This window comes from Pongo abelii, chromosome 18 (genome assembly GCF_028885655.2).
Source record: "Pongo abelii isolate AG06213 chromosome 18, NHGRI_mPonAbe1-v2.0_pri, whole genome shotgun sequence".
NCBI classification, from domain to species: domain Eukaryota; kingdom Metazoa; phylum Chordata; class Mammalia; order Primates; family Hominidae; genus Pongo; species Pongo abelii.
This window is the reverse complement of record NC_072003.2, coordinates 44784841-44798703: the sequence shown is the minus strand read 5'-3', so window position 1 is coordinate 44798703 and position 13863 is coordinate 44784841. Positions and strand designations below refer to the sequence as shown.

The 13863-nt window shown below is 37.7% G+C and overlaps 1 protein-coding gene across 1 annotated transcript; it reads right to left on the bottom strand.

Annotated features, from left to right (window-relative positions):
* Nucleotides 1–1909: 1909 nt before the first annotated feature.
* On the bottom strand, nt 1910–13729 carry LOC129047392 (E3 ubiquitin-protein ligase HERC2-like). The gene is made up of 3 exons (XM_054533837.2): nt 10774–13729; nt 10600–10691; nt 1910–6390 (listed from the first exon to the last, which is right to left on the bottom strand). The coding sequence occupies exons 1-3, from the start codon at nt 10904–10906 to the stop codon at nt 6211–6213; spliced, it is 405 nt and encodes a 134-aa protein (XP_054389812.1). The 5' UTR covers nt 10907–13729; the 3' UTR covers nt 1910–6210.
* Nucleotides 13730–13863: the final 134 nt, after the last annotated feature.

Sequence of the window (13863 nt, the reverse complement as noted above, 5' to 3'; positions counted from 1 at the left end):
AGGATCTCGGCTCACTGCAAGCTCCGCCTCCCAGGTTCACTCCATTCTCCTGCCTCAGCCTCCTGAGTAGCTGGGACCACAGGCACCTGCCACCATGTCCGGCTAATTTTTTGTATTTTTAATAGAGACGGGGGTTTCACCGTGTGAGCCAGGATGGTCTCGATCGCCTGACCTTGTGATCTGCCCGCCTTGGCCTCCCAAAGTGCTGGGATTACAGGTGTGAACCACCGCACCAGGCCAACATACTTCTTTATTTTGTTTTAAAAGATACTTGAGTGGGACTAGATGACCTCTAAGGTCCGTTCCAGCTCTAAATTTATGTTACTGTCACCAAAGACAAAAAAAAAAAAAAATCTATTAGGTTACAGGCCTGGAGATGAGTGCCAAGCACTATATTCCTGCTCTAGGTGCATTTCTCATTGAAGGCAGTGCTAGATTCAGTGACCTGTTACGGCCGTTTACAGTCCCATGGTGATAAAACAAGAGAACTGATTGTTAAAAAAATAAAATAAAATAAATAATCAGTTGAAATACCTTTTTACTCTTAAGCATCAACAAAAAATAAATAGAAAACAGAAGAGTTGAATTATTTATTTTGAGCTATTTGTAATAAATTTGGACAATAAAGCTAAGCCTGAGTGTAGTTAATTTAATGAAATTAGTCATATTTGAATATTGTCACAACCTTACTATCTCATTAGCATTAAGTGTGATTCAAATTTATTCTTTGTTTCTTTGTGATTCTCCACAGAATCAGCTATCAACACTTTCATAATAAACTAGCCCTTCATTGCTTTCAGGAAACTTTTAGATTCAGAGCAGGTGGTTGGGCTTCTGCTTTAAAAGAGAACAAATCATTTTTAAAGTGCCTTTCCTGTTTGTGTGTGTGAATTTAGAACACAGAAATTGTCCATTGCATTGTTTATTTTTGCTAGGAGGTAGAAGTTATTAAAAATATAGGAAATACTAGATATCGTGTATGGATAATTTTCAAAGCTAATTATTTCTCTTAAGGCCAAGCTATAATTTAAGAGGTGTACTTGTGAAATACGAATATTGTTTTATAGTAATAAAATGTTTCTCACAGAAAAATAGAGTATGATTTTGTTGAAGTTCAAGGGAATATCCATTTTCATTCAGGTAGCTTCCAGATTTTTGTCTTTACATGTTCTGTGTAGTGATTTAAATACCGTACCTCCAAAATGTATGTCCACTAGGAACTTTAGAATGTGACTTTATTTGGAAGTTGGGTCTTTGCAGATGTAATTAACCCAACGATTGAGATGAGGTCATCCTGGATGAAGGTGGGCCCTAAATCCAATGTAAATGTCCTTATAAGATACAAGAAAAGATACATGCAGAGAAGGTCATGTGAAGATGGAGAAAGAAATTGGAGTTATGCAGTCATAAATCAAAGAAGGCCAAGGATTGCCAGGAGCCACTGGAAGCCAGGAAGAAGTGAGGGGGAATTCCTCCCTGGGGTCTTCAGAGGGAGTGTGGCCCTGCCAACATCTTGGTTTCAGAGGTCCAGGCTTCAGAACTATGAGAGAATATATTTCTGTCTTCTTAACCCACCAAGTGTGTGATAATTAGGTATGATGGTCCTAGGCAACTACTACACTCTAATTCAGAAGTTCTTCTGGATTTTATTATATCATGTGTTGGTAGGAAGTACCTGGGTGTTTCATTTGCATGATATGTTGGTAATCTTAGAATTATCATATCTTGCAAGTAATTTTTAAGTACGTTGTAATGTAGTCAGAAGCTTTTTAAATATGAAATTTAATTCATGCTGGTGTCAATTACATTTGAAAAAAATAAAAGAAGCTATATAAGATTCTAGGATCTTTCAGAATTTTATAATGTTTATAATGGAAAGTCGGTTAAATAAAAATTGTACCCTAAACAATTTTGTTGTTGGCTTAAAATAGCATTTAATTTATTAGTGCTCAGATAATAGTTATCCCCTCAATAGCATTTTTACTTTCATATGTTGATATCAAAAAGTGAAGTGAGACAGCAAATCAGTACAATGTGGTGATTATCAAACATCATAAATCCATGAAGGATAGCATTGATCTTACTGAGAAGAGTTTAATTTTAAAATGCATACCTGGAAAAGGCAAGTTAGATTAACATTTCAAACTCATATAGCATTATCTGTGATTGATTATAGTTATGATTGATCATTTTATGTTTGGACCGTCACTTTGAATCAAATTGGGATAAGTATAAATTAAAGATTTATTATTTGCTTTGAATTTTAGATTAAAAAATTTAAAACCATAGAAACAGAGCTTTGACTATAATAAAGGTATTTATCCTTTCTTGGTAAGAATTGGGGAGGGGTTTAAGAAAAGGCTAAGCAATGTTCTATTTTTTTACATAGGCAAAATTCATTTGTGCTACTTTTTAATTAGGTAGTTTTTTTTTTTTAATGACAGCTTCCTAAACACTACTGATTTTACATGTGCAGTCATTAGTTTTTCACGTGGAAATATTATCTTTCAAATTCACACAGCTGCTTATTTTATGAAATGCAATGGGACTACTTACTTGCCACCTGACTAAGCTGGAATGCATAGATTCATGCCTTGCCAAATGAGGAGTTAGGGTGAAAAGTGATTAATATCCATTCTTTAATGAGTTTCTAAGTCTTTCTGAACATGTTTTTATTCTATTTATTGCAGTGGTATATTAACATTTTCATGTTGGTTGCTGTAGAAAGCATGATAATACCTTTATTAAAGTAATGTTAATGACATCCATAAGATATCATAAAATATTATATTCTTAATAGGAACTTTGTTACATATAAATAACAATAAAGATCATAATAAGCTCTCCTTAATTCTGTTTATTTTGGCTTCATTATTAAGTTTAGACACATAGGTTTCAAATTTAGACATTATTTATATGTAATTATAAAGCCAAATAAATGTTAGAGATTAACTTAAAAAGAGTTTTGTGGCTCAACAATTGAAGTGAGATAGTGAGATCACAAAAGCCTTAATCATTTTGAATTGATTCTACAGATGTCTCCTTTCTCTAAATGCCCTGTAAGCTCCCTATCTTCCATGAAAGGTTATTCCCATAAACCTGGCACACAAAATTAGTCATATAATTCTTTTCCATTCTGAGATTTCAAGGATTAGGAATTTCAACATAGAGAAAACATGCTGTGTAGATAAGCTGAGTGTACAAAAGGCAACACTTGGTAATGGAATCCAGTATTTCCCAAGTATTTGAGGAAACTTACAAAAACCAGATCTCTAGTACTTGCTTTCACATTTGCTATCAGAACCAGGAAGGGAGGCCTAGAAATGGTTTGAATGGAAAATTTGTTGTTGTAGAAGGGGTTCACGTTCACTGGTGAATAGACACAACGTATTTCCCAGACCTCCTTTTAATCCAAGATAACAACAGTTTTATGGAGCCAAAGATAAAACCAGAGTATTTAATCTCCTAGAAATTAGGAGATTTATGACTCTGGAGATGGAAAGAAATTTAATATTCGGCCACATAACCAAGTCATGCAAGAACATAATAAACAAACCAATCAAACAACAACAAGAATAACAACCACGGCATGGTCCCCATTCTGTCTTTAACCTCTGATAGAAAGAGCAATAATGGTAAGACAAGAAAGCGCTCATCAAGTGTTTTCCTCATCTACTGTGAATGACTTATTCTTACATCCTGTCCCAGTCCAATTATCAAAAAATTCTAAGACAGATCCCTTTAACTGACTTGTAATGAATTCCAGGGTCGGATTCCAGAAATTGTTTTCTCCTGAAATCGTGTAAGTGCACATCAAAATACTATACTTTTAGTGTGAATCTGAGCCAAATTCTGTTGTATTCTAAATAAAGTGAAATTCCTGTCAGCCAATAGGGCATGGTATCAGTTTCAAATAAGACAAGTTGGTCAAGTCAGGAGAAATGACTTCCTCCTTCCTCCTGATGTGCTGTATATAGATTTATTAGCACCGCCTTTTAATATTTTATGTGTTCAACAGAGAGGGAACTAAGATCTTGTTAATCATCATTTGAAAACCATTTTGCGAATGTAAATGTAGCAGGGCTTTTGCCTTTTTTCCTTGTTCATGAAAAACAAGTCATACTTGGGGAGCAAGTATTCCTGTTCAGCTGCTGTCACTCATTCCCAGCTCTGTTTAGAAGAAATAAGCACAGATGGTTGGTCTACTACTTCCCCAACGAAAAATTTGCCTGTTGGCTGGGCGCGGTGGCTCACGCCTGTAATCCCAGCACTTTGGGAGGCTGACGCGGGCGGATCACGAGGTCAGGAGATCGAGACCATCCTGGCTAACATGGTGAAACCTCGTCTCTACTAAAAATACAAAAAAAAATAGCCGGGCATGGCGGCATGCGCCTGTAGTTCCAGCTACTTGGGAGGCTGAGGCAGGAGAATGGCATGAACCCAGGAGGCGGAGCTTGCAGTGAGCCAAGATTGCGTCACTGCACTCCAGCCTAGGTGACGGAGCAAGACTCCGTCTCAAAAAATAAATAAATAAAATAATAATTTTATTTGTCCAATTCATTTTAGTAGCTACTGAGTAAGAAAATGCTAATCTATAATCCTTTTATTAAAAATCCCAATGACTTCCTTATTTAAGTGAACTGGTATTGTCCCTATTTAATTAATATCTGCAGATGCAATCAGTTTGAACTATAGCATATAATATAACATATATTCTAGATAAGGTAATGTTATAGATACTATTTTCTTTTCAACTTCTACAGAAAGTTTCTGAAATAAAACAGGACAGAATCCAAAGCCAAGATCACAGAGCCCTAGAATAACCTGATTTGTTACCAGAGCTGCTACCCCCACTTCTGTCTATATAATGTGCTCAACAGCGGCACAGGGCAGTGCTCTGTTATCTCCTTATGTCACACGCTGCAGAGTACTTAGAGTACAGGGTGTCTTGGTCAACAGAGTTCAGCCAGCACTGGCGGCTTACCTCCTGTGCCTGTCTGGAGGGCCCCAGTCACACTAGCAATCCAAAGTGCCTTGGGAATGTTAACAACATATCCATTTATTTTGCATACCCTTTGACTTAGCAATTTCACTTTCAGCAATTTATCTAGGAAAATACAAGTTCTATGAGGACACTGATTATCCTCCATTGTTATTATCCATTATTATCCACTGTTTGCTGCTGGGATGGTAAACAAGGCTTAGAGTAGCCCCTGCACATGCAAGTTCTAGATACATGCCCTGGGAAATGCACAAGCATGCAAAAACTTCGCAGATATCATTCTCCCCTGGTATGCTGTCTTCACTATCAGAAACGCCCTTGCCTGTCCACTTTGTTTCAGTAATTCTGACTTCTGTACGTATGGCCTGGGGGGGAAGTTTTCCTTGTCCTGACAGATCAATGCTCCAATGCAGACTCTCAAGGCTGCATGCACTTCTTCCTGCCTCTTACCAAAGCCCTAACAGCACACCGATGCATGTGTTTGTCTTATTTTATTTTGCATGTTCATCACAGTGTTCCCAGTATGCATAACTGGGAATGGCCCACAGTAGGTGTTCTAAAGATGTTGAATGAATAAATATAACAACAGTCATCATCACAATGCTCAGACAAAATAAGGAATTGAGTGAGTAAATGAGAACAGTCATAAGATGAAATACTGCACTCAAAAATTACAGGACAGAAGACTAATCATATGGAAATTCTAGAGATGGACAACAGTGGTGGTTGCACAAAAATATGAATGTACTTAATGCCACTGAACTGTACACTTAAAATGGTAAACAATATATTATACATATTTCACCGTAATAAAAAAATAAATATATTTTTTAAAGTTAATGATAAAATACTTAGCAAAAAGAGCTTTAAAATATACCATACAACTTCCATAGGAAAATACATTTAGTAACAGAAAATAAGGAAAACTACAAAGATATATACTAAAATAGTAACAGTGATATTTCAGGTAGAGATATTAAACATTTTCATTTCCCTCTTTTAATGGTATTCTTCTAAATATAATGTGTTTCTACATTAAACACTTTATTTTTTAAAAAATACAATTTTTGAAAACAACTGTAATTTACCATTCATGTGGACATAAAATGACTCTCAGTATGAGACACATTCTAATTAAATGTTTCCTTTTGAAAGTGAGGATCCAGGAATGCAGTGGGAGGTAAGGGAGCACCTGTAACAAATGGCTCTCACCTTCCACTGTTGCCTTTCTCATCCTCTTCCTCTTCATTATCTGAAGCTAATAAAGGAACTGCAGCCAAATCTTCCTCCTCTGCACAGATCCGTCCCAGCAGGATGAGACCATGGATTTTACAATCGATTCCTGAGCTCCTGCACTGCTTTATAGCAATTTCAATATACCTGTGATACTACACACAAAAACGATCATCTACAGACTTTGTAGAATCAAGCATATTAGATCCTCTAACTGGAGAACGGGATGTGTGAGACACGAACATGTACACACGGTTAGAGCTCCTTTACTTCAGTTCTGGAAATACTAACTGAGTTACTCAAAGTTAATGCAGCCACATCTGAGTAATGTTTGCTTCAAAAGAAGTGATCAACTCATCAAGATGTCTACCTGAGGCATGAGACACTCACTGATTTTCTTCCTAAAATTTTTAAATAGGATAACAGCCTTACTGAATGACTGCAAACTCTTCTGTCTTAGAGCTTTCTTGAACCAAGATGCCTTAACTAAGGAAGATGTTAAATGTCAGGTAGTAACAGACCTTCCATCGTTTTAAAACATAAAACATATTTGAATATACACAAATTAGAAAAAATAGTACAAAGAACTCCATGACTCCATGACCCAGCTCAACAGTTATCAACATGTGACCAATCTTGTTCAGATATGGATTATCATTAAAAAATTCTAGGAATTATGTTGTTTCAAAACTTCAGTATATATCACTGAATTAAAGAGGTTTGGGTTTTTTTGTTGTTGTTGTTTGTTTGTTTTGAGACAGAATCTTGCTTGTTGCCCAGGCTGGAGTGCAGTGGTGCAATCTTGGCTCATTGCAACCTCTGTCTCCCCGGTTCAAGTGATTCTCCAACCTCAACCTCCTGAGTACCTGGGACCATAGGCGCCTGCCACCACACCCAGCTAATTTTTTGTATTTTTAGTAGAGACAAGGTTTCACCATGTTGGCCAGGCTGGTCTTGAACTTCTGACCTCAGGTGATCCACCTGCCTCAGCCTCCCAAAGTGCTGGGATTACAGGCGTAAGCCACCACACCCAGCCAGAATTAAGGAGTTTTTTGAAAAACATATCCACATTGCTATTATCATAGCACAAACAATAACTCCCATATCATCCAATATGCTACAGTGATCAAACTTTTCTGATCATGTCATGTCATTTTATTGTTGCCTCATTCAAATCAGAACACAAGCAAGACCCAACCTTCCTCTGTTCTGCCTTTGCCATGCATTTAGTGGAGTTGGTCTACTTGTCCTGCAAATGTCCCACACTCCATGTGGCAGGCTGCATGCCTGCTGTGGTATCGACAACATTCCTCCATCCCTGTATTTCATGTGAACAAAGAGGGATGTGTCTGGAAGCACACACTAACAATTACTTTTTATTTCCTCAACGACCTGCTCAAACCTCAAGATCTACCATTTCAGAGGAAACACAGTTTGACCACCACCACAGGGATGCAAAAGCCAAGTTGAGAATATGAAAAATGCTACAGGAAAAAATTACTCAGCTTCTTTTTCTTTTCTTTAGCAAGAAAAAAAACAAGAGTGACTTCAGTGTAGTGTAGAATGCAAACATCATCTGAATCAGAAACTGCAAAAGGACATTTACAAGATAACTAGGAAAATCTGGACACTGACTGGATATTATATGACATTAAAGAGTAATTGTTGGCTGGGCACCGTGCTCACACCTGTAATCCCAGCACTTTGGGAGGCTAAGGCAGGCGGATCATGAGGTTAGGAGATCGAGACCATCCTCACTAACACAGTGAAACCCCGTCTCTACTAAAAATACAAACAAAATTAGCCAGGCATGGTTACAGGCGCCTATACTCCCAGCTACTCAGGAGGCTGAGGCAGGAGAATGGAATGAACCCGGGAGGTGGAGCTTGCAGTGAGCCGAGATCACACCACTGCACTCCAGCCTAGGCGACAGAGTGAGACTCCGTCTCAAAAAAAAAAAAAACTTATTAGAGGTGTGATAATGGTATCAGGGTTATATTTTGTTAAGCCCTGTTAGAGATGAATATTGAAGCAAGTGCTCCTGAAATAAGATCATGACTAGGACTTGCTGAGGCAGGGAAGTAATGTGGGAGGGAGGAAGTAAAACATGACTGGCAAAATGTTGATAAATGTTGAAGCTGGGTGACAGGTTTGTGAGGGTTCCAGCATACTTTCTAGTTTTGTTTACATGTTAGAAAAAACCCGGCTGGGTGCAGTGCCTCATGCCTGTAAATCCCAGCACTTTGGGAGGCCAAGGTGGGCAGATCATCTGAGGTCAGGAGTTTGAGACCAGCCTGGCCAACATGACAAAACCCCGTCTCTATTAAAAATACAAAAATTAGCCGGGTGAGGAGGTGGGCACCTGTAATCCCAGCTACTCAGGAGGCTGCAGGAGAATCACTTGAACCCAGGAGGTGGAGGTTGTGGTGAGCTGAGATCTGCCACTGCACTCCAGCCTGGGCGACAGAGCGACACTCAGTCTCAAAAAAAAGAAAAGAAAATTCCCACAACAAACTATTTGTACAGCAAAGGCCATGCTTAAGATGCAGTGACTCCACAGGAATGGTATAGTCTAGTTCTTTGGTCAGTTGGGGGCATGCAGGCTAGGTCAGGAGTTTTCCATTTACCTGCAATGCTTCGTTTTTTTCATGTACATGACATACGCTAAATATCACAGGATAAATGGTTTTGAATTGAAAATTTCTTGGATTAAAGATATCTTTTACGAATGATAATCTCAGTTGTTGATGTAACTACTTAGTTACTGGTTTGGCTAAAGTAAAAATATCCTCTGAACTATATAACTAAGGCACTCTACAGCCTGTATTCGGTTACATTGCAATAAGATACCAGTAAAATGCATTAAAACTCAAGATTAATTTTTTCAGAAAAATTCAATATTATCTTTCATTTTTATAGTTTGCCAATTTCTTCACTTATTAGCACCACTGGTATTGACTATAATGAATCAGTGTTCTATGAAATAGTTCAATGACATTCCAGAATAAATGGTGTCTATTGTGAATGTACTACATATTTCAAAATAGCTAAAAGAGAGGATTTTAAATGTTCTCACCACAAAAAAGTGATAAATATTTGAGGTGATGGATATAGTATTTAGCATGATTTGATCATTCCGCAAAGTATACATGTAACGAAACATCAGTGTTCTCCAAAAATAAATACAAATTATTCTAAATTACTATTTGTCAGTTAAAACTAAAATAAAATCTTTTAAAAAATGAATGGTTAACTGCATTTAATAATTAAAAAATAAACTTATCAGTTATAAACTTTAAATGAATACAAAAATCAACTATTTGATATTTTTATCTGCTATCATTATAATTAGTCTACACAAGACAACAGTACAGGTAGTACAAAAATATCTTTTTTTTTTTTTTTTTTGAGACAGTCTGGCTCTGTCGCCCAGGCTGGAGTGCTGGAGTGCAGTGACGTGATCTCAGCTCACTGCAAGCTCCGCCTCCCAGGTTCACGCCATTCTCCTGCCTCAGCCTCCCGAGTAGCTGGGACTACAGGCGCCCGCCGCTATGCCCGGTTAATTTTTTGTATATATATATATATTTTTTTAGTAGAGACGGGGTTTCACTGTGTTAGCCAGGACGGTCTCGATCTCCTGACCTCGTGATCCACCCGCCTCAGCCTCCCAGAGTGGTGGGATTACAGGCGTGAGCCACCGCACCTGGCCAACAAAAATATCTTAATTTGTCATATTTTACATATATTTAATGTATTAAAAATCATGCTGACATCCTATGTGGAAAGGTTTACTGAAAATCTGAGAGACAGAGAGAGAATTGCTGATCTGTAGTATTTGGGTACTGTTTAAAAGAACCCTCACTGATTCTTTCAAACTTTTCCAGAGATAAACTTAGACTCATTTTGAAAGTTGCCTTATTACCAAAAAATTGCCACTCCGTAACAAGCTCAGCACCTGATGCCAATAGGTGTGCCAAAATAAAAGCAACTTCAGCGTCACATATATGGTCAGGAAAACCACCAGAAACTAAGAGATATTTAAGGAAAACTGAAGTGTTCAGATGCAATCAGCAACCTGAAATGCCTGATGACAACTTTTGCTAGGAGCACTTACCAAGTATACCTCTGCTACCAAAGAGAGTGAGAATGAAATTTATTTTGTTTCCTTTTCCAGCTGATCTGATAAGCAGCAAATTCAAGTTGTATAAAATAAGTTGTATCTTTTAAAGTGTCAAAATTTAAAACAGATAAAACCAATTATTTAAAGGGGGAAAAACTGGGCTCAATGCTAGTATAGAAATGGCCAAGTCACCTCCCTTGTCATCTGTAAATCATCCAAATGGAACACTAGCACAGCTACTTACCTCTGTGCAGTCATTCAGAAGGGGCACTGTGGTGTCGGAAGGGTTAATATTGATTGTCTTTAGTTCAATAAGGTTATTCAGGGAATTTCCACCTAGGAAAAAATGGGTAAAGAATCAAACAAAGGCGTTTTTATTACAGAAGGTACTTCTTTTTAGGTAAACTAACTGAATTACCTGACACTACAACCAGGGACAGCATGTAGCTACTGTCAGCAGGATCTATGATCATTTTTAATCTATGAACAAGAACATCTGGGAAAATCTCCAAACGAATCCAGTGCTTTAGAAAAACAAGGACAAAAACCATATTCTCAGTTAGCAAAATTCAGCTATATTTTAGCTACTGCAATAGTATCACTGAAGCTTGAATCTACATGAGATTTTTTCAATATAAAATGTAGCATGAGAGAGAATTTTCCCTCACTCTGGCAGCAACAAGAATATTCTACCCCATTCTTTGATCGTTAGAGAAAAGTCTCACTCTAAGCCCCAGAAACCATGTATCTATATACTCCTGGCCTAGGGTGGTCCTTTTACCCACCAAGTGAGTGACAGGAAACACTAGAGTCGAGATGGAGAAAGGCCCTGTCCTAAAGTCTGACCTGTGTGCCCATGAGGTGCCCCTACACGTTGGTGTAATCACAACAGCACTCCAATGTGCAACACAAATTTGCTAGACTATACTAGAAAAACTTCTAACCAGAAGCAAATCTGAATTCATACATTTTAGGCAGGAGAGGAAGAAAAAAAGCCTGACCACATCCTCTATCAAGTGGTCAGTTAGAAAAAATCTATTACTCATATTGTTTAAAATCTCTGACAATAAAATTGGATGGTACATAACTCTGTAACTTTGAAATAACTTATAAATTAAAACATAATGTGAGTACTGTCAGGTGCTATCAGCAAAACTTTGCAGGCTGCTCAAAGTTCATTTTGAAAATGTACAAGGCAAAACCATCTGTGTGAAAGTGCCTGCTGCTGTGCCCTATCAGACGCTACAACCTTTCCTTGTGACCCCAATGACTGCCAGCAGGGCTCACTGCCGTCAATGAGACGGGATGCCTGGTTCACGGAGGACGACACGTTCAGGCTCTTCACCATGTGGGACGACCAGCTGTCCAGCAGCATGTCTGGCTGGCTGCTGTGGCAACGCTTCAGCTGTTTTCCAAAATGGCCACAAAATACCGCTGATTGACCTATTTCATGATGGTCAAAAACAGAATTAACCCTTGCTGAACTGGGGAGAAACATCACGATCAAGAATATTACATAGTGAGGAGCTTCTTACTTAAAGAAAAACGGAAAGTTTCAAACTGAAAGGAGCTAATAAATGCCATAAATGGCTTCCCTAGTCAGGATATAATTACACCAATTTATGAGATGAAGTCCACATAATGCTATGATTTATTCTACTAAAATCTCCCAGGGAACAACAGCAGATTAATATATTTCCAAACAAAATAAGCTGTGGGAAAAGTTCAATAACAGCACTCACAAAAACCATTCTTATTAAAAATGCTTTTATAAATACAAGGCAAAAAGTAAATTGTAAAGTGCTTACACTTCCATTAATGGCAAATCTGGAATTCAACTGGCATTCCCCATCGAGGACAACTAGTAAAGCCAGACAAAACACCCAAAAATACATAAATCCTCTTCAAACTATCAGAATTCAGGAGATAATAAAGAATTACAAGGTCAGAACTGCAGGAAGACCCGAGGCAAATGGAGGTGTCAAGATGACGCACACCATGGATCAGAGGCTGCTGTTCCCTGATGGCATTGCCAGGTTCCAAGCAAAGTCCCTGAGACGACACGTAGCATTTTGAGAGCCTCGTAAAGGGAAGGGAAAGGAATGGGGTCCAGAAAGACCAGGAAGGCTGAGGATGCTACAGAACTACAACCCACACTTGGAACCCCAACAAGAAATACCCCAAAAGTCAGAGTGAACTATGAAGGGTCTTTGGGTTTCCCCTCTTTTTTTTTTCCAACAGATTGCATCTCAGCATAAAATCATCTCAATCAATGAATGCCAATTAAGGTGAGCCCAGATAGTCACTAACCTTTACCAAGTACCTCGCAGAACAACCTTCTCTCCTCCATTCCTTGGAGAACAGTAACATCTTAGCCTCAAATTGAGTTAAGAAATAATTTTTTAAATACAATGTCAAGTACATAATGACACATGAAGAGGCAAAAAAAATGACTAAAAATTACCAGAAATGATAGGATAGAAACAGACCCACAAGGGCTCCATATATTGGAGTTAGAAGACACAGACTTTAATATAATAACTATGCTTACTGTGTTCAAAAACATAATATTTCAGCAGAGAACCAAAAACTACTGAAAATAAAATAGAAAGACTAGAACTGATAAATCCAATAATTAAAATTAAGAACTTAATGAGTAAGTTTAGAATACACTGAACTCAGCTGAAGAGAAAGTAAAAATATCTGGAATGAAGAACTGAGGAGCAAAAGTTTAGAAAACATAACAAGAAGGTAAAAGATCTGCAGGACAGAGGTTAGGCCTAACACAAGTGAAAGAAGAGTCCCCCCAAAAAGATAGAAAAGAGAATAGAGCAGAGGCAACATGTGAAGAAATACTGAAACACAGAATTTTCCAAAACAGACAAAAGATATCATGCCCCAGAAGCCCTACCAACCCCAAGACAGATAAACATCTCCATGCACATGTAAAACCTGTGCAAGATGAAAACAAAAAGACTCTCTGAAAAGCAGACGAAGGAAAAATAAAATGAACCACAATTAGACTTCCATCCAACTTCAGGAGAAATAATATAAACCAAATTGCAATGGAATACTATTTTTAAACTGCTGAAAGAAAACACCTAGCAAAAAGACTTTTCAAAAATAAAGGAGAAATAAAGACATTTTCAGACATACAAAAATAGATAATTTGTATCCAACAAAGACACATTTTTAAAAATATTAAGGGGATTTTCAGGCAGGAGAAAAACAGTATAGATGGAAAATTAAAGAGGAAGAAAAAAGTGGAGAGAAATTACAAAGTATGCAGAAAAATCTAAATGAATATTGACTAAATAAAATCATCACATGCCCTGCATGTATTGTTTGATCCTTTGACCCTTTTTTTTTTTTTTTTTTTTTTTTTGAGACGTAGTCTCATTCTGTCGCCCAGGCTGAAGTGCAGTGGCACAATCTCAGCTCACTGCAAGCTCCGCCTCCCGGGTTCATGCCATTCTCCCACCTCAGCTTCCCCAGTAGCTGGGACTAT

What these genes read in the sequence shown, in the direction of transcription:
- LOC129047392 (XM_054533837.2), bottom strand. Translation starts at nt 10,906, where the DNA reads ATGGTTTTTGTCCTTGTTTTTCTAAAGCACTGGATTCGTTTGGAGATT. An exon ending in GTCCCTGGTTGTAGTGTCAG is followed by an intron (nt 10,692 to 10,773) that starts GTAATTCAGTTA and finishes ATTTTTTCCTAG; the next exon opens with GTGGAAATTCCCTGAATAAC. An exon ending in TTCTGAATGACTGCACAGAG is followed by an intron (nt 6,391 to 10,599) that starts GTAAGTAGCTGT and finishes TTTTGTGTGTAG; the next exon opens with TATCACAGGTATATTGAAAT.